At 40.8% G+C, this 18,209-nt stretch overlaps 1 protein-coding gene across 2 annotated transcripts in view; it reads left to right on the top strand.

Annotated features, from left to right (window-relative positions):
* The window catches only part of LOC109964363 (rap1 GTPase-GDP dissociation stimulator 1), a 29,489-nt gene that overhangs the window by 5,857 nt on the left and 5,423 nt on the right, over positions 1 to 18,209 (top strand). The window contains exons 2-13 of one of the 2 annotated variants that reach the window (XM_020607626.1): positions 2,800 to 2,904; positions 4,192 to 4,314; positions 4,959 to 5,084; positions 5,464 to 5,592; positions 7,946 to 8,062; positions 9,411 to 9,554; positions 9,683 to 9,814; positions 10,881 to 11,015; positions 12,574 to 12,699; positions 15,734 to 15,873; positions 16,040 to 16,166; positions 17,709 to 17,837. In XM_020607626.1, the coding sequence (XP_020463282.1) occupies positions 2,800 to 2,904; positions 4,192 to 4,314; positions 4,959 to 5,084; positions 5,464 to 5,592; positions 7,946 to 8,062; positions 9,411 to 9,554; positions 9,683 to 9,814; positions 10,881 to 11,015; positions 12,574 to 12,699; positions 15,734 to 15,873; positions 16,040 to 16,166; positions 17,709 to 17,837 (1,533 nt within the window). Of the gene's footprint in view, positions 1 to 2,799; positions 2,905 to 4,191; positions 4,315 to 4,958; positions 5,085 to 5,463; positions 5,593 to 7,945; positions 8,072 to 9,410; positions 9,555 to 9,682; positions 9,815 to 10,880; positions 11,016 to 12,573; positions 12,700 to 15,733; positions 15,874 to 16,039; positions 16,167 to 17,708; positions 17,838 to 18,209 lie in introns of both variants that reach the window. The other variant, XM_020607625.1, reaches the window with a different exon arrangement.

The raw sequence follows: 18,209 nt of genomic DNA, 5'->3' as shown, positions 1-18,209 counted from the left end.
AGCCCTCTGGCCGCTGGTTTCTAAGAGCACAGGAAAACGGCAGCTGGTGATGGACCTGGTGGAAATGGTTTTTTGTCGTGGAGACTGAGAGCTAACGGTACAGCACCTTTCACACCACACAGTTCAGATGGATAAAATAATTGAAGAGTATTTCAGGCGTGGGTCCGTTTTGAGTGAATTCCAATGGCTGTTTGTTATCCAGTGCGCGCTACGCTACGGTAAAGGGTGCTGCAGCTCTCTGTCTCCGCGCCAAGTAGTTATTCTTCTTCGTGTTTTGTCGCGGAGACTGAGAGCTAACGCTACAGCACCTTTCACACCACACAGTTCAGATGGATGGAATAATTGAAGATTATTTCAGGCGTGGGTCTGTTTTGAGTGAATTCCAATGGCTGTTTGTTATCCAGTGCGCGCTACGCTACGGTAAAGGGTGCTGCATCTCTCTGTCTCCGCGCCAAAAACAACTAAACAGGAAGAAGAATTTCGACTTAGCTAAGTCGGAGTAACTGGCGGGAATGGGCTTCCATATAAACCACTTGGCCAAGGTCAGGAAAAGTTTGTGGCTTAGGGCTTTTAATGAAAATATAAATGTTACAATAATTTCAGGTCTATAAAAAGGTTTCGATATTTTTATGTGAGGATCGATCCTTATCGATACAACGCCTAGAATCGATGTATCGATACTTAAGGATCGATCCGCCCACCCCTAATTGACAACCCTGGATATAAATCGTGTGGAGGAGCTCCCCAATATAAATGTAATTCTTTGATATGAGAAATGTTTAAAATCATATTGACATATGTCCCACAGTCATAGCGGGGCCAAATACAGTATTGAATATATACAGTATATATTCTGTATTGGTATAGTAACTAGTAGTGGAAGTACTCACATCATTTACTTAAGTAAAAGTAACAATACGACAGTGTAAAAATACTCTATTACAAGTAAAAGTCATGCATTCAAATTGTTACAATATTTTTCTGTAAAATGTAGTGAAGTCAAAATATGAAGTAGCAGAGAATGAAAACACTTTCTCAGATATCTTGATGTAGGCCACCATTTTATTTCTGCATATCATGGCAGGTATAAACATAATGTGGAATGACTTTCCCTTAATTTCCATTTACACCATGCTACAGTGCTAGCTTACACACAGAGCCTTAACTTCCATCAAGCAAGTGTTCCACTATGATACTAAATATCTGATGATACTTAGCGATGCTTGCTATATTTACGTACATATGAAGTTTTCTTAACGTCATAGAGTTTTAAACATTGTATCCATAGAGACAGTGGAGAGACATAAATCTGCTGTGGAGGAATGGTTTGAACAGGACTCAGGTGGCCTTCCTCCATCTCCATGAGAAAAAAAAGTTCCAGCATTTTCATGAAGCACAGTCTGCTGTTGTGGACAGATGGCACAATATCTTGTACTGTAAAGAACAGAGAATTCCAAATGGATCAGGCTTTTTATAGCCTATTAGAATTTGTTAATAATCCCTAGGTAATATTGAGTCCATCGGGCCTGATATAGAAAAACTGTATTTCAGCTCAGCACACAGTGATTGATTCTTGCTCCAAGACTGACTGGTGGTACCTTACAACTATGTACTGCAAAAAAAACAAAAACAAAACACAAAATACCTACAAGAGACATAAGAACGTTAAATACAGTTGAGATGTGTAAAGGTTTAAGAACTTGAACTTTGTCTGACGTAGGGTTCATCTGTAACCATTAGTCAATCAATTGATTAGTCAGCTGACTGTAACAACTAGTGCTGGGTATCAAATTTCAATGATTTTATGGCTTTTATGGTACTGGTTTTGAAAAATTTTAATGTGCTTTATAAATAAATTGACAACAATAATCACCTTTATTTGGCCAAGTATGTTACACACAAGGAATTTGTTTCCGGTACAGAACCAAGGCAGCCATCTGCGGCGCCAACTCAACCGACGGCTCTAACCATCGGGGGCAACTTGGGGGTTCGGTGTCTTGCCCAAGGACACTTCATTGTGTGGATTGCTGGCACCGAGATTTGAACTTTCACCCTTTTGGTTGGGAGACAACCTCTCTACCCACTGAACCACAGTTGCCCCCCCAAATTAATATTGATAAATTACAGACATGAACATTTTTAAACAATTTTTCAAGTAAAACCACATTTTCTTTGTTATCACCTATCACCTTATCACTATGGTCCTCGAGAAATTATAATAGACATTTTTATGATTTCATGACAATTTATAGGCAATTATTAATCAAATAATTAAGTAATAATTGTCAGATTTATTGATTATGAAAATTATTTTTAGTTGCAGCCCAGTGAAGACAAAGCCACTAGCCAGGAAAATGGTAATAGCCAAAACAATCCATACTAGTGCAAGTTTAGCCATAGGTCTTTGTTGCAGTGTGTTTGAGTGTGACAGCGAGGAGACTGAAACCTCTTTAAAGCAAAACTCTTTGACACCCAAAGGTGCAATGTTTCTTGAACAAAAGGGGTAGTACACTGTAAACTGAACTTGAACTTTGTCTGACGTAGGGTTTATTAACTAGTTATGTTTTGGTCAAACAACTGCCATCAGGCACTGGTTGATTCACTGCTGTCTAGCTGTTAACTACCAATATCCCATCATATTCATGGAGAAGTGAACTGCAGCCACCAGATGCTGCTTACTTTGCAGTTAGGCTCATGTACTGTCTGCTTGTTAAGGGGGATGAGGGACCTCTTGGAATGTTCATATTCCTAATTTTTGTTGTTGTTTTGTTGTGGTGGTGCATGTTTGTGTGTGTTCAGACTCTCTGAGTGAGGCGCTAAAGGCAATCAGTGTGAGTACAGAGGTGATTGAGGAGGAGCTCAAGCCTCATTTGGACATGATGCTGGCTGCTCTGCTGGAAAAGAGTAAGTCATTTCACACACACACACACACACACACACACGCGCGTGCACACACACAACAGCAACAATATCAACAACTATCTCCCATCCATCCGTTATTGATATAAGGTGAGTTTGACAGAGCAGGTCATGATGGTTTTTCTCCACTGGACCATGCTGTGCCTGCTGTCATGTGCAGACAAGTATTTATTTGTTACTAAATGTGTTTCATGTATCTGATAGAGGGACAGCTTTTGGATTCTGGAGCCTAAATGTTCTGCTTCTATTTAGACATGACAGGACTGTCAGTGCTCATGTAAACTAATTATATCAACCATGAATTTGAAAACTTTTAACAATGAATGAGTATCTCTGCCACTTTATTAGGTACACAATGCTACACCTCCGCCTTAACAGCTGTGTTTATGAAGCTCAAAATGTTTCAGTTTTTGGTGAACTTGTCATAAATATTTCAATTCAGTTGTATGTTTATTATTGAGGTCATAGTTAAAAGTGGTGTTGTACTGGATTACACTATATCTGTCTCTATATTTTTGTCCTCCCCAGTTACAGGCATGAGAGGGTTGTGGGCATGAGCAAGATAGGGGCCTATACACAGGCCTGCATGTGACCGTTATGTAAAATTGCACAGTATCTTAGCTGTTCCTAGGACTGCACTCTTCTGGACAGAGATCTCAGATGTTGTTCCTGGGATCTGTTGGAGTCACTCTCCCAGTTTGGGGGTCACAGCCCCCAATGTTCCTATTACCACGGGGACCACTTGTGCCTTCACCTTCCACATCTTTTCTAGCTCTTCTTTCAGCCCTTGGTATTTCTCGAGCTTCTCGTGTTCCTTCTTCCTGATGTTGCTATCGCTTGGGATTGCTACATCTATCACTACGGCCTTCTTCCTCTGTTTGTCCACCACTACTATGTCTGGTTGGTTGGCCATTACCAGTTGGTCAGTTTGTATCTGGAAGTCCCACAGGATCTTAGCTTGGTCATTCTCAACCATCTTTCAAAGTGTATCCCACACAGAATATTCTGTGTAAGGGTGGCAAAATCAGCCAAATGTATTGCCACATACATAAGATGACAGTGAAAGTCTGATGATGGCGGTAGAGAACAACGAGGAAGCCACCCTAACTGTCAGTGATGGAACATTTTTAAATGCCACCATTTAGAGTCGTCACAGACTGAGTAAAAATCGTCACATCAAGACTTTACTGTGTAAACTAAAAATTAACAAGCCTGACTTGTACATGCTGTGCATATCCAGCCATTGTTTTCATTCATTTTGTGTGTCCACAGAAAAAGATGCTGCTGTTGAGATTGCCGGAAGTGGGATTCTACCCATATTGGCACAGGCGTTACGGAGAAAAAGCAACTTGAGCTGCCAGGTGGCTCTGGTAGTGGCAGAGATGGCCCGTGAAGGTAGGACACTACTTCAGTTGTTACTGTATGTTCTTGAATAATCTAAAGCAAGATAAAAGGTGCATTGCTGCAGCTGCAAAATAATAATAATAAAAAACAGCATGAACCTGGAAGTTGCTTGACATCCTCCAAGATCATCATCTATGTGTCACAGAACACAGTGTAGTTATTTCGTTCTGATTGTCCATACTGTGAATCTGTTAGGCTGAATTACTGTATTCTGTACAGGACACTTACTGCATGAATGTCTTGTCCTGGAAGTGTGTGGTTGTCTCTACATGTCAGCCCTGTGATAGACTGGAGACCTGTCCAGGGTGGACCCCGCCTCTCACCCAGTGTCAGCTGGGATTGGCTTCAGCCCCCAACAACCCTGTTCAGGAAAGAGGGGTATAGATAATGGATGGATGATTTCTTCCTCACAGAAGTGGGGACATTCATATTTGGTCAAAATTAACACTTAACAGACACAAAAATAATTCAGCGCAGCCAAATATTTATTAGAAATTCTAAAGATGAATATTTGGCACTGGACTATAGAAATGAAATTTTACTTCATTTGAGAAAAAATATTGATTAATTAAGAGAGTATTTATTGGAAATGCTAGAGTTCAAGGGGTTCAGTCTTATTATTGTGTGTGTTTTAGCTGCAGTCCGGGAGCAGTGCATCGAGGCTGGTCTGGTGGAAGTGCTGCTTCCCCATCTGAACAGCAATAACCAGGAGATGCTGCTGAACACTGGCAGGGCCATCGGACGCATCTGCTTTGACAACTGTGAGTTTATGTGACAGTCAGTAGAGTTTCCTGATGAAGAAAAGTGTGCTGACGAGGCAGAGGCTGTATTCTGTTGAAGGTTCCAGAGAGTGGCAGACATGTCAGTGTTCAGCTTGACACTGTGCTATGGACCGAATACAGCTAATAATTCCCAGATCTAAATATTTGTTTTTACCACTGAATTACATTTGATGAAATTTATGCAGTTATCATTTCCACATCAGTTAGCTGATGATAATTAACAGTAAATCAATGAGCCAATGATACGAAGCAATGACCTTGAAGTAAAAAAACATTTTGTATTAAAAATCAACACCAACATAGATTTGTCGTTCTATTTTTGATCCCTTCTGCTCCCTCTCCCTGTCCTCCCACCCAGCATACCAACAGGACCAGTTAGTCCAGAGTGGCGTAATCCCCAGACTGGTGTCCATAATGAAGGAGTATCCAGAGAATGACCCGCTGGTTAATGTGTGCCTGCTGGCCCTCTGTAACCTTGCTGACATGGGTATTTATTTAGTAATTGTACTTATTATGGTAAATGATTTTATTTTTACTTGCAACTAGAATCACACAGTGTCAGTATTTTGATTTGTTCTTTGAAGCTACATGGGCTCCCTTTTTATTCTTGGTCATTTCTGTTATGTTGTGTTTACGAGCTCTCCATGTCTTGTCAAGTTTTCCCTCAGTCATATAAAACAGAAGGTTTCTTACATTTGCAAAGCCGAGTAGCTTTAGGTGCAGGCTTTATGTAATTTTCTGTGGGTGTGTGTCTATTTATTTATATATGCATTTCATTGCACATTAGTGTGTTTGGCATTTTTCTACCATGAATGAAGGGGCTTACGCTGAGGTGAGAGGAGGGGTGCAGCTGATGCTGTGTTTATACTGGCTGGGCAGTGCAGTGCAATTTTCATTCTGACCTGAAATTGTGTTTGTAAAATAAACTGCTCTGATGAGCTTTTATCACAAACACAGGAGTACTGTAATTTTCCTAATAACATCCTAGACTAGCAAGCACAAGAACAGGTAACCAAATTTTAACAGCTATGCCGGTTCATCTCATACAGGTAACCAAATTTTAACAGCTATGCCAGCTTAAAATGAACCCTTAAATCCATAACTGCTCTGTCAAAATTCACTGTGGATAATGCATTGTGAAATTATCTGAATTATGTGATCATTTAAAAAGATTATTTTCAAATAAAATAAATAAGGGCAGCACGGTGGCACAGTGGTTAGCGCCGTTGCCTCACAGCGAGAAGGTTCCGGGTTCGGGCCCCACCCGGGACCTTTCTGTGTGGAGTTTGCATGTTCTCCCCGTGCTTGCGTGGGTTCTCTCCGGGTACTCTGGCTTCCTCCCACTGACCAAAGACATGCAGCTTAGGTTGATTGGTGTCTCTAAATTGCCCATAGGAGTGCGTGCGTGTATGTGTGGTTGTTCGTCTATGTGTTAGCCCTGCGATGGATTGGCGACCTGTCCAGGGTGTACCCCGCCTTCGCCCGATTGCCGGCCGGGATTGGCTCCGGCCCCACCCGTGACCCTGTTTAGGGACTAAGTGGTAGAAAATGAATGAAAAAAATAAAATAAATAAACTAGTCCTCAGTATGTGATATGAATATTGTCAAACAGGAGTGTGGGCATCATGACCCACCACATATCCTGCAGATGTCCTGATTGATCGTGTTACAGGCATTGCTGACAGCACATAAAGTCAGTGTGACCTCAGTGTTCAGTTACAATTTCCTCAAATGATCAAGTTTCACACAGACATACCTTTGTTAGTACCACAGGGATACATGTTGTGTATTTTATGTCGGATTGATCCAACAAAAGCATCACTACAACAGGCACTTTTGATATGAGTGTAAACACACTGGTCACAATATAAATGTATTCTGTTATTTTAAAACCAATTGAAAACTGATAAAGTTACATGGAAATAAACTGTGTTATAGATAAACAGGAAATAACCAAGCACATTTCAGTGACACCCCTGAAATTTCATTTTAAGATCTCCAGAGGTTTGAGATGTCAGTCAGAGAGACCTCCCAGGACCCCTGTATGTTGCACACTGGGTGTAGCAGTTAGTACATAACACTGTACTGTATAATTGCTACTGGTTACAGGACCAGAGCCACAAAAACTGGTAAGACATATTAGCATACCACAGAGTGAATAATTATGTGCAATAAATACTTTTACAGGGAAAGAACGAGGTTCATCTCATGTAGTTCAGTGTCATGGCGTCAGTGGCATCAGTCAAAGTCAGGATTATGCTTTGAAAGGGGATGAGAGGACCTGGTTTACTACAGTTCATCCCGACTCCAGCTGCTCATAATGCATTCCTCCCACTAATAATGTATTCAGTCTCTCTTCTACGTTGCACCTGGCTGCACATAAAATGTGCTAACGCCAGTGTTCACCAGAATTTGAAGAATCGTTGAGCTCACCCATGTGTACCTTCATCTATTGTTTAGACTTGTCTTACCTCTGTGCCCTATTTCAGGAAAAGAATGAGCCAAGAATATAAACAATTAGTAAGATACTGTGGAATAATGTTGGCACACCTTGTGCCACCCATTACTGTGGCAACCCCATCACTTTATGTATTTTTTAAGTGTTTGTGTACAGTGCCAAGGGAAAGTAGCAGGAAGAAGGAAGAAACAAATACAGATCAGATTTTTAAGTGCTTCTCTGGGATAAAGCAATAAAGCTTGTCTCAAAGGAAGAAGGGAGGCCAGCACTATTATAACTTCAGAAGTCTGCTGTGTTAAATTGGGATTAGATGGCAGGTGTATAGTCACTATAATTACTTACCTCCAATATTGTCCATAGTTACTGACCCCTGTCTTTGCAGACTCGGCAAGGGGAGCCCTAGCAGAGCTGAATGTGGCAGATGTGCTGACATTTCAGCTGAAACGGGCACCTGATGCTGAACGCAGACACGTCATCCTGGAAATACTGGGCTCACTGGGTGAGAGCGGTAAGACCTGCATGGTAGTTTAGGAGGGAGGCTAGGACAGGAAAGATGTTATGGTAAAACTGTGGTTTCATTGAGCATTACTGCTTTATGTTTCATCATATCTCAACCCTTTAACCCCTCAAATTAGGATTAATAAGGTAAACATTTTTTCTAGTGTGTAAACACCAGTTAGACTCTTTTTCTATCTCTGATTGCCTTAAGCCGAGCAGACACTGCATGTCTTTTATTGTTTGTATACCATGTGTTAACTCACACTATATGTTTAAATCGGCTGCATCTGTAACTTCACTGTTCACACTGGATGTTTAACCCCAGAGTGGGTGTGTTCAGTGGCGACTCCAGTAAAGTTGAGGACAACCAGAAGAAAAACAGTGTTACCTTTAGCCATTTGACTTTGTACAGCTGGTGAACAGTGCTATCTGCTGGCAGTATTTCTCCTGTTGCTGCAGGTCATGGCACTGTTCTGATGACACATTGTACAGTGTGGTGCTGCCAGAGCTCGATTAGTCTCATCCATTTACAGTTAATAAATATATTATATTCAGTCTATGGCTTCCTTTCATTTGATTCTGTCCACAAAATGTGCTATGTCACATCTGTGCCATGTTGTTGTCTTTGTACTCATGCAAATGCACTGAACTAAGTTCGGACAGTGGATTTGCAATGCAGCCGACCAGATTTCTGACACACTACAGATCCATCCCAGCAGTCAAGAGGCCGATCGTTTGTCAATCGGGTCATAAAATGGGCATCGATACTCTGCTCACACTATGCGGATCAGGCCGAAATTCAGCCTGATTCTAGAAGCGGCACTGAATCAGGTGTAAAATCGGGCCGAATTCATTCAGTCTTTGCTTGGCTTTAGACCACTGTGGTTAACATTATAAATCAATGGGCAGGCCTGCTTCACACAAGTTTTCTTATTTAATGACCTAAGTGCAGCTTTTTTTTTTAATGAGATCAGTTATTTATCACATTTGGAAAGGAGATACATAAGGTACACATTGCAGTAGTAGCCCCACCCCGCAGTACTGTCAGGGTGGTGTAGGATAATCAAAATGTGTAAACACATTACTCACATCAGCTTCCTCTGGCAAAAACTACCAACTTGATTTAGAAATTTGGAGTAAAATGTGAGTGATTCACTGATATAATGTCAGATTTTCCAACATGAAACAATATTCAGTACCATATACTGTACTACCTTAAAGTCTAAACCTTTCTTTTTGACTTTTGTTTGTTCAAAATGTTTTATAGTTATTTAAAGACAATGTCAGCTGTTAATCATTTTAACAAAAGAGACAATAGCAAAGCTTACCTGATTGTGCTGCATCATCAGATACTCTGAAGCTGCAGTTTGCAGAGACTGGCGTACCTGAGGCTTTATCAGAGATGATTCGGGATCTTCAGGGAGGTTCTGACCCCCATGACCTCTGCAGCATCAAGATCGCCTCCAACCTCATAGTGTCCCTACTTTTAGGAGGTGAGCAATGCAGCTGCATTCATGTGGGACATCTCTGAAAGTGTTTATGTATACACCAACAACTCTGTTGTCTCAGAGTAGTTATTCAAGTCATCTTTTTACCTTGTATGTATGTGTTTGCGTGCCAGATGAGTCTATGCAGAAGTGTTTTGGTGAAGGATCAGGTCTGGTGTATCAGGATGTTCTGTCCTGGCTGCAGAGCTCCAACACCCAGCTGCAGCTGTCTGGAGCCCTGGCTATCGCCAACTTTGCTAGGAATGGTGAGATATTCAACAGAAATTTTAGAATAGTGTAAAGAAATCTCTGTGACAACACACATGAGTTCCTCAAGGGACATTTCTCACCATCTGTACCATCTATGTAGGTAAAGTTGATGTTGGATAAGAAATCAACATGATACAAAACAACACAAATATACAGTATGTGTAATGTGAGAGGTGTCACTTTTAGCAACAAACCCACAGAGAATGATCACCAACTCTACAGTTCAGCTCTACAGAACTACATTGGATCCTTTCAGCTCACTTTGTTGTTGTTGTTGTTGTTGCTTTTGGTCCACGGCTTTACTGTTTTGATTTGTTCTTGCAGCTCTCATGCCATTGTTTTGAGCCCAAGCAGGAAGAAGCTGATTTCAGAGAAAAACTCCAAAAAGCCACTCACACACTACCCGCTCAACAACAAACAGCAGAATGACACTGATGGTGCTGATAGCTAGTGAACATAATGTCACTCTGTGCACTGAATGTGTAAACAGTCAACAGTCTGATAACAAGTTCCCCATATGAACCTAACAGGTGATGTGTCAGTGTTGTGTTTTCAGCATGTTTCCCCCCATGTGGCAATAAAGTTGTTCATATAATCTTAGCAGAATGATCTTCAGAGTTAAAATACAATTCAACAGTTTGCATGCAGATATAGTATCACTTTATTAATCGAATAGTTAAACTGAGTTTGTGTGACTTATGGGACTACCAAAATGTCCTCCAATCCAAATATTTGTTGGTTCTTCCTACCTTAGATTTCAACCCATATGATCTTTCCAGTGGTACACTTATCAGTGCTTTGCTGTTGTGGTAACAACTCTCCATAGGACTGTTCTGCTTGCTCTGTTCAGTTTACACACCAAACTACTGGGTTAAGATTGTGGATTGGGTTACAGCTTCATTGGCATGATTACAATAATAAGCATGCAGTTATAGTGGAGGAATGGTCATGACTAAAAACACAGCATTTCACACCTCCATCCTGTGTGAAACTCTTCGAAGTGGTATGTTACACAGTAATCAGGTTTTGAAGGTACCCATCAGCTTCCTGTGTTTCTTTCAGACAGTAACTGTGTGAAGATGCTGGACCTCGGGGTGGTTCCTTACATTCTGACCTTGATGGAACAGCATGTTGATGAAGGAGACGTGTCTGTTCAACACGCTGGACTGAGTGCATTGAGAAACCTGGCTATTCCAGGTAATAATAAAGCCAAAATGGGTCCAGTGACCTAACATCAAAGCTCTTCCTTATAAATGAAAGCCTTGTGTGGGTTCTACGAGGTAATACCAGAAAAATATAATGGGCTCTAGTTTCCTGCCAGCACAAAACAGCTGTAGCTTCAAATGCAGTTGATTGGTTTATGTGTCTTTTTTCACATTGTTGTGTTTGGTATTTTCCTGCCATGAATGAATGTGCTTATGCTAAGGTGGGAACAGAGGTGCAGCTGAGGTCATGTGTATGCTGATTAGGTAGCACGCTGTATTTTCTGTGTTCATTTTGACCCCAAATTGCATTTGGGATAACACCTGCTCAGACTGCAATTTATCACAAATGTAGGTGCATGGTAATTTTCCTAATAACAGTCTAAGCTAGAAAGCATGAGAGATGTACCCAGATGTATTTTAATGGCCACACCAACTTAAAATGAACCTTTAAATCCACAACTGATCTGCTGGAATTAACTTTGAATAATTTATTGTGAAATTATCAGAATTATGAAATATAACTGATAATTTTGAAAGATTATTTAAAAATAAAATGTATAAACTAGTGCTTAGTATGTGACTATGGATATAAATATGTCATGACATATCATCTGTCTTTACAGGATTCAGCCATAGTCCAAATTACGCTGTACATTTTGTAGGGTCTCCTTTCAACAGGGTGCAGGGGAGAGAGGCTAGTGATCTGATGAGGTCATCTGCGTGCACCCACCCCCTTCTACCCCCCTACCTATCAGCAGTTACAATTTCCTCAAATGATCAAGTTTCACAAAGACATACATTTGTGCTACACAGTAATACACAGTGTGCATATTTTTGTATTTTATGCAATGGTTAGTACTGTAAGGCTGACCTCTCTGTGTGCAGTCTGCATGTCCTCCATGTGCGTGCGTGGGTTCTCTCTGCGTACTCTGGCTTCCTCCCACAGTCCAAAGACATGTAGGCTGACTGGCGACTCTAAATCGATCCTGACTAAAGCAGCTGTAGGTATAGATAAAGCAGGAGCCTTTCTTTCTACTATGCACAAAAGCTGTTCAGTGGTATTAGCAGACTGCTGAATGAACATCCCCTCATACATGTCATGACATCAGTGAAAGTAAAGTGGATGAGAGGAGCAGGTGTGATTGTCCATAAGGACTGCCTCAGCCCCAGCTGCTCACAATGCAGTTCCTACCACTAATAAGCCTCTCTTCCATCTTGCACCTGGCTATGACCAATATGCACCAATGGCAGTTGTCACTAAAATTACAAAGATTGTTAGACACAACCAGATGTGCCCTCAGCTGGAGTTTAGACTCGTGTTTGCCTCTGTGTCTTATTTCAGGAAAATAGAGCCAGTTACATGGATCAGTCGGAAAAAATCAACAAAACTCTTAACATGCTAGTAAAGGCTTTAAACAGCACTATTAAATATTTTCTATCATTTATATTTAAATTGACACATAACACATGATCCTGAATGTGTTACGTGTACATGCAAACACACGCCAAGTGTGTGTTAAGTGCACCAATATGACATTTGTGTCTTCCAGCCACCAACAAAGTGCGGATGCTGGAGGACGGAGTGACTGAGAGGATAAAGACCCTGCTGCGCTCTGACATGCCCCCAGTTCAGTTCAAACTGCTGGGTACACTACGTATGATGGTGGATGGACAAGGTAAGCATTACTGTTATCTTACAAACTGCATTAAAATAATTATATTCAGCACTCCACATTCTTTATATAGTCACAGATAGAATTCCAGTTGTGCCACTTAGCACTATAATCAGGTCAGATTCTCCATTTGGCCACAACAAATATTTAAAGGGAAGATTACCGTGACTGTCATTCTTCCCAGAGGATGGACCCCAGTGCCATCATTCCACTGCCACTGGGAACCGTCTCATTCTCAGGCCAGCTGGCTGGCTACTGTCCTGGGCTGTCTGGCCCCAGTAGACTACACATTTATGTTTTAGAAGGTCTTGGTGTACACACACACACACTTGGCCCCAGTAGACTACACATTTATGTTTTCATTGCACAGTGTGAGTGTTGCTCTTGCAGAATACATCATGGTACCATCTTCTGTATGACCAGAACCAACATACAGCCATGCAACAGAGCAAACATGGATTTGACAAACTGTGTTGTATTGACTTCCTTTCAGAATCAGAATAATCTTTAAGTGTGTTTGAACATAGAAAGAATTTGGCTCCATACCAAAGGCTCAGTGTGTTTGTAAGGCAACAGGAAATTGAAAATAAAAAATATGTGTTTGCCTTCTGCCTTCTGGCAGGAGGTACAGGAGCACAAGAATGAACCGATTAAGGAACAGTTTCTACCCATGGGTGATCAGACTTTTGAATTCTTGAAATGAGACAACACAATACATAAATATTGCTTTAACAGTGTGAATGTGTGGCCAGAGAAATAGTGTGAACTCTTCTTTTAATTCAGCTCCTCAATACTTTTATATTTACTTATTCTTCTTTTTATTCACTTGTTCAGTGCACTGTGGGGAGATGTGCCACCAATTTCATTGTGCAATTAACATGTACAATAACAATAAAGGCTTTTTTTCTTTCTTTCTCTTTCTTTTTGTCCCTGGTGGGACAACTGGTGTGCTGTCTGTATTTGGGCAGTTTGTGGGTGAGGTTTGTTCTGTTAAAGTCCCCTAGAACAATGAGTCAGGAGTTGGAATGTTTCAATTACAATTATCTAGTCAGCTAGGAGCTGCAATGCATCGTTAGTAGAAGCCTGGAATGTAAATACAGACCCAGATAAACAAGGAGAACTCTTTCAGAAAATTAAATGGTTTGCAGTTGATTTTTGATCTTTACACCAACCTTCATTTATATACAGTAAAAACGCTCTGTGGATCTGATACCCTGGAAACGGAATAGCCCTGCCTGGGATTGAGTCATTTAGCTTCATCTTGACAAAGCACAAAGCAGCAGAATTAGGTCCAAATTAGTCCAGTTGACAAGAAGTGGCCTGTCCATTTTGTTGGCTAAAAAGTGGACATTTGCTTGAGACATAGGGGACAACAGTGTTCAGCAACCCCGCATATGTAACTTGACCAGGGCACCCCCACATTTCCCGCTACAGATGCAGCTTCTCCAGGTCCCAAAGATGACTGCTGCTCCACTGACTAAAATGTCCAAACAACTTTTCCTGTCTGTACAAACAGGAAAAAAGGTGTTCAAGAGCTCACCTGTGGCAAATGTAATCTGAGATGGGTTGCAGAAAACCAACAAAAAAGACAAAAACAGCAAAATCACACAAGAGCACATGACCTAGGCTGCCATCCATGGTGCCATCTTGGCATTAATTTATTTACACTAATTTACTCCTTCTTCTTTCTTTCTGTTTTTAAATAGGGCAAGTCTCTTTCTTTAGCTGAGGCACTTCCTGTTTTTCAAGTTTTTTTCTCTGCCAATCAGAATGTAGAGATGTAGATGGCCAAATTTGGGGAACAGTAGCCCACTCTGGAACCAGATAGCACACTTTTTGGCATGTTTTCAGCTTGGGTATGAGCCATTTCTCACACAATGAAAACACACAAACCCCAGTACGGTATGGGTACAGTATGGTTCCTGGTGGCAGTGGAATGATATTGATAGATAGCCCATCTCTCTCCTTACTTTAGCATCATCTTCGGGCCACAATGTCAACTTGACCACCTGATGCCTAAGAGGCAGATTGCCATGATAATGAAAAAAGAAATTAACAACACACAAACATTGAATCAACAGCGATCACTAAGACATTTCTACAAATAATAGTAACAAAAAGAAGGGCAAGGGTGTATGTTCAGAAGAACCAGTACAGTATATATCAGCTTGCTTTCAGTTTTGATGGGAGCTGTGGGTAACTTCTGTAATTGTCTGAGAATATGAAAGAAGAGAAGACAGAGAAAACAGGAGAAAGAAGATGAAACAGATTTGTAAGTAGCCACAGGTTCACTGTGCTGCCCTGATGGGGCAGAAGAGCTCAGGGGGTCTGAACATCATTACTATCATCTTCCTTTCTTTACTCCACATACAGTATATTCTCTCATTTTGACTTATCTCATTTTAAGTAATTTAATATTATTCCTTTGCTTAAAAGGACTTGGCCACACCCAAGGCTTTTGAAGAGGGCTGGCCATTTGTGACACCGTCTGTCCCACACTGAACAATCGTGGGTTGAAAGCCTCAGTATTACCTTAACTTTTTTTTTTTTTTACCCATTTCCTTGGCTTCATTTACCTTCTCTCTTGTTCCCTGTAATGCCAAGGTTGTTATTTGTGTAATTCATTTTGTGTGTAAAATGTCAGATAATAGTGGAAAATGTCCATCACACATTCTCAGCAGCCAGGGTGATACCTTCAAATGTCTGTTTTTTTGTCCTGGCCAAACAGTTTACATGCTAGCAGGGGGATAAATGAATTTGTTTAATACCCTCTAGCCATCCTCTGCTATGGTCATCAGAAATGGGCAATGTTCAGAATCAAGTTAATTCCATTTCCTATTTATATTGTTGGTGTAACGTGTGGTATGTTGGAGCTTCAAGGGGCTGTTTGTTTGATTTTAGTCTTTAAGTGTCTTGTCTTTTCTTTTGTCCCAGTACATTTCAGTGGTAACTGCATTAGTTTGCTGTTGAGTTTGTTTACCTCTGTTAACATTTGCAAAACTATTTTTCCTTGTTTCTGCTATGCTGCACACGTTAGAGGAGGCAGCCTTGGTGCTGGGGAGAGATGCCATGCTGCTGACTCGGGTCATGGAATGGTGTGAAGCCATAGACCATGCAGGAGTTCAAGGAGAAGCCAGTCGCCTCTTGGCTGCCCTCATCAGACACAGCCGCAGCCCTGTGAGTCTGTTTATTCTGTTAAGTCAGCACAAGTGTCAGCTAAAACTAACTTTTTTTTTTTGGTAATCACACCTATTTGTTGGAGCCTAACATAATAACAGTATATGTACTATATATGGCACATAAACAGTGACAATCTGTAATGTGCTGATTCTATTTGTGACAGGAAGTTGTCCGTGCTGTAGCCCAAGCAGATGGTGTTCGGCACCTTATTTCTATGGCAACAAGTGAACATGTCATCATGCAGAACGAGGCCCTGGTTGCCCTGGCGATAGCATCTGCAATTGACATTGGTAAAGCAATTTCAGAAACTATTGTATGTAAAGTCAGAAACTCCGGACCTGTATTTATCAGGCATATCAGATTCTCCGCTAGAACGTTTGCTGGAATTAAGTGCAAACTCTGCTCTCTGCACATGTCTTTCATGGCATTTCTATTTGTGAACATGTCGCTACAGCGTATGTGCAAAATAACCACATAATGCTTTGTTTTAAACTGATATTGCTAACAATGGCTAACAGTGGCTAACCTGGTTCAACTGGTGTTATGGTTAACTGAAACTGGAATACAGTTGACTTGGGTGTGTTGTCATTCTGAGCTCTGGCTTCTGAGTCCTGAAGTAAATGGAATGAACCATTAAACATCTAAATCCTAAAGGAAAAGAATGTTGTCTCGTCAGTGTCAGTTGTTGGCCACTTCAAAACAGTTTTACCACCTGAATTTCTGATAACGATGTGTTCTTGTTTGTTATTAGCACTTACTAATGCAGCAGTAGCTGTTATTTAGCCCTATTTTGTTTTTACTTAGACTTCACCATCTCTGTTTTCCTGTTTAGCCACTGGGGTTGTAAATCATTGGATGGTTAAATAGTTGTGCTGAATAATTGTGTAACAAAATAATATTTTGTCACAGAAAAACATGGATGGATCTTTGTTGGATGCGGCATTGGCCAGCAGTTTCTCTCTGCAACAGATAGACAAATTTAGTGAAATACAGGGCTAATTTCATTGAAATGATATGGTGTATATGATGCATAAGCCTGTCTCTTCTCTCAGGTGGATACAATATCAGCACAAATTAACGTTCCAATTTCTTTTTGTGTTAAACTTGGTGATGATCCTCTGTGGTGTTTTCAGTTGTGGTTGTTGGCTCATACTGCTCAGTGACACAGTCTTTGGCTGTGGGGTTCCTCTGTTGCATGTACTCTGTGTGCGTTGTTAATTAGTTGAGGTTTTATGTAACTTCACATACCTTGCACAGTACATCACCTATAACTAACAGTTTAAACAATACACTTCATAAGAACCAGCAGATGTTGATGTATGTTTTAGCCAAAAACATGAGCTACACATGAGCTACACACATGAGCTGCTGCGTGTGGACATCAACACCACAATCGGATACCACATGAGCTACACACATGAGCTGCTGCATGTGGACATCAACACCACAATCGCAGGATACCAGATAGCACTGGTAAACAGGTACATTACCCACTGGGCTGTATGACCCATTATTGTAATGGATGAAGCAGAAGCACCAGCCTACACAAAACAAAGAAAGCAAAGTTTTTGCTTATATAGCATCAAAAGAACACAAAAGAGAATGCAAAGGCCTTTTAGAGTTGCTCTGGAGATGCACCTGCAGCTAGAAATGACATTATGACACAGAAGTGCAGCTAGATGCAATGTGCTACACTCAGGGCTAACCATTTCAAACTACTACTAACTAGTCTGATATAGCTGTTGGATAGTTGATGACAAATCTGAAATGCATTTATATGTGCATTTACCTGTATGTTTGTGTGTGTCTGTGGGTGTGTGTGAACACTGCAGAGTCTATGAAGGATCCGTTTAGAGAGGCGGAGCTGTTGCCCATGCTGAAGAAGATGTTGGAGGATCCTGTAGGTGCTGTTGAAGTCAAGTTCAGTGCCTTAGGTGTCATCTGCAGCCTGGCTAACTCCAGTATGTGTTCAGTTTTACAACACATTCCAATCTATTGATTTAAGATTTAGAAGAGCATGTCAGGGGCCCAAAAACTAATGTAATATATTTTTAATATTTATTTTGAATACTCACTTGTATACCTTATATGAAACTGATTAAGCTGCAGAGTTTTTGGCAGCTTAATTTCAAGTTCTTGTTCAAGGTGAAGGGTAAAAGTTCTGGCGACCTGAGATCAAACAAGGAGGCTTTAAGGTTTGTCATTGTTTAAAAACTATATAATACAGTGGGTACAGAAAGTATTCAGACCCCCTTAAATTTTCCCCTCTTTGTTATATTGCAGCCATATGCTAAAATCATTTAAGTTCATTTTTTTCCTCATTAATGTACACA

Source organism: Monopterus albus, unplaced genomic scaffold, assembly GCF_001952655.1.
Source record: "Monopterus albus unplaced genomic scaffold, M_albus_1.0 scaffold87.1, whole genome shotgun sequence".
In the NCBI taxonomy this organism is placed as follows: Eukaryota; Metazoa; Chordata; class Actinopteri; order Synbranchiformes; family Synbranchidae; genus Monopterus; species Monopterus albus.
The sequence above is the reverse complement of the archived record's forward strand: the minus strand, read 5'-3'. Positions and strand labels throughout refer to the sequence as shown.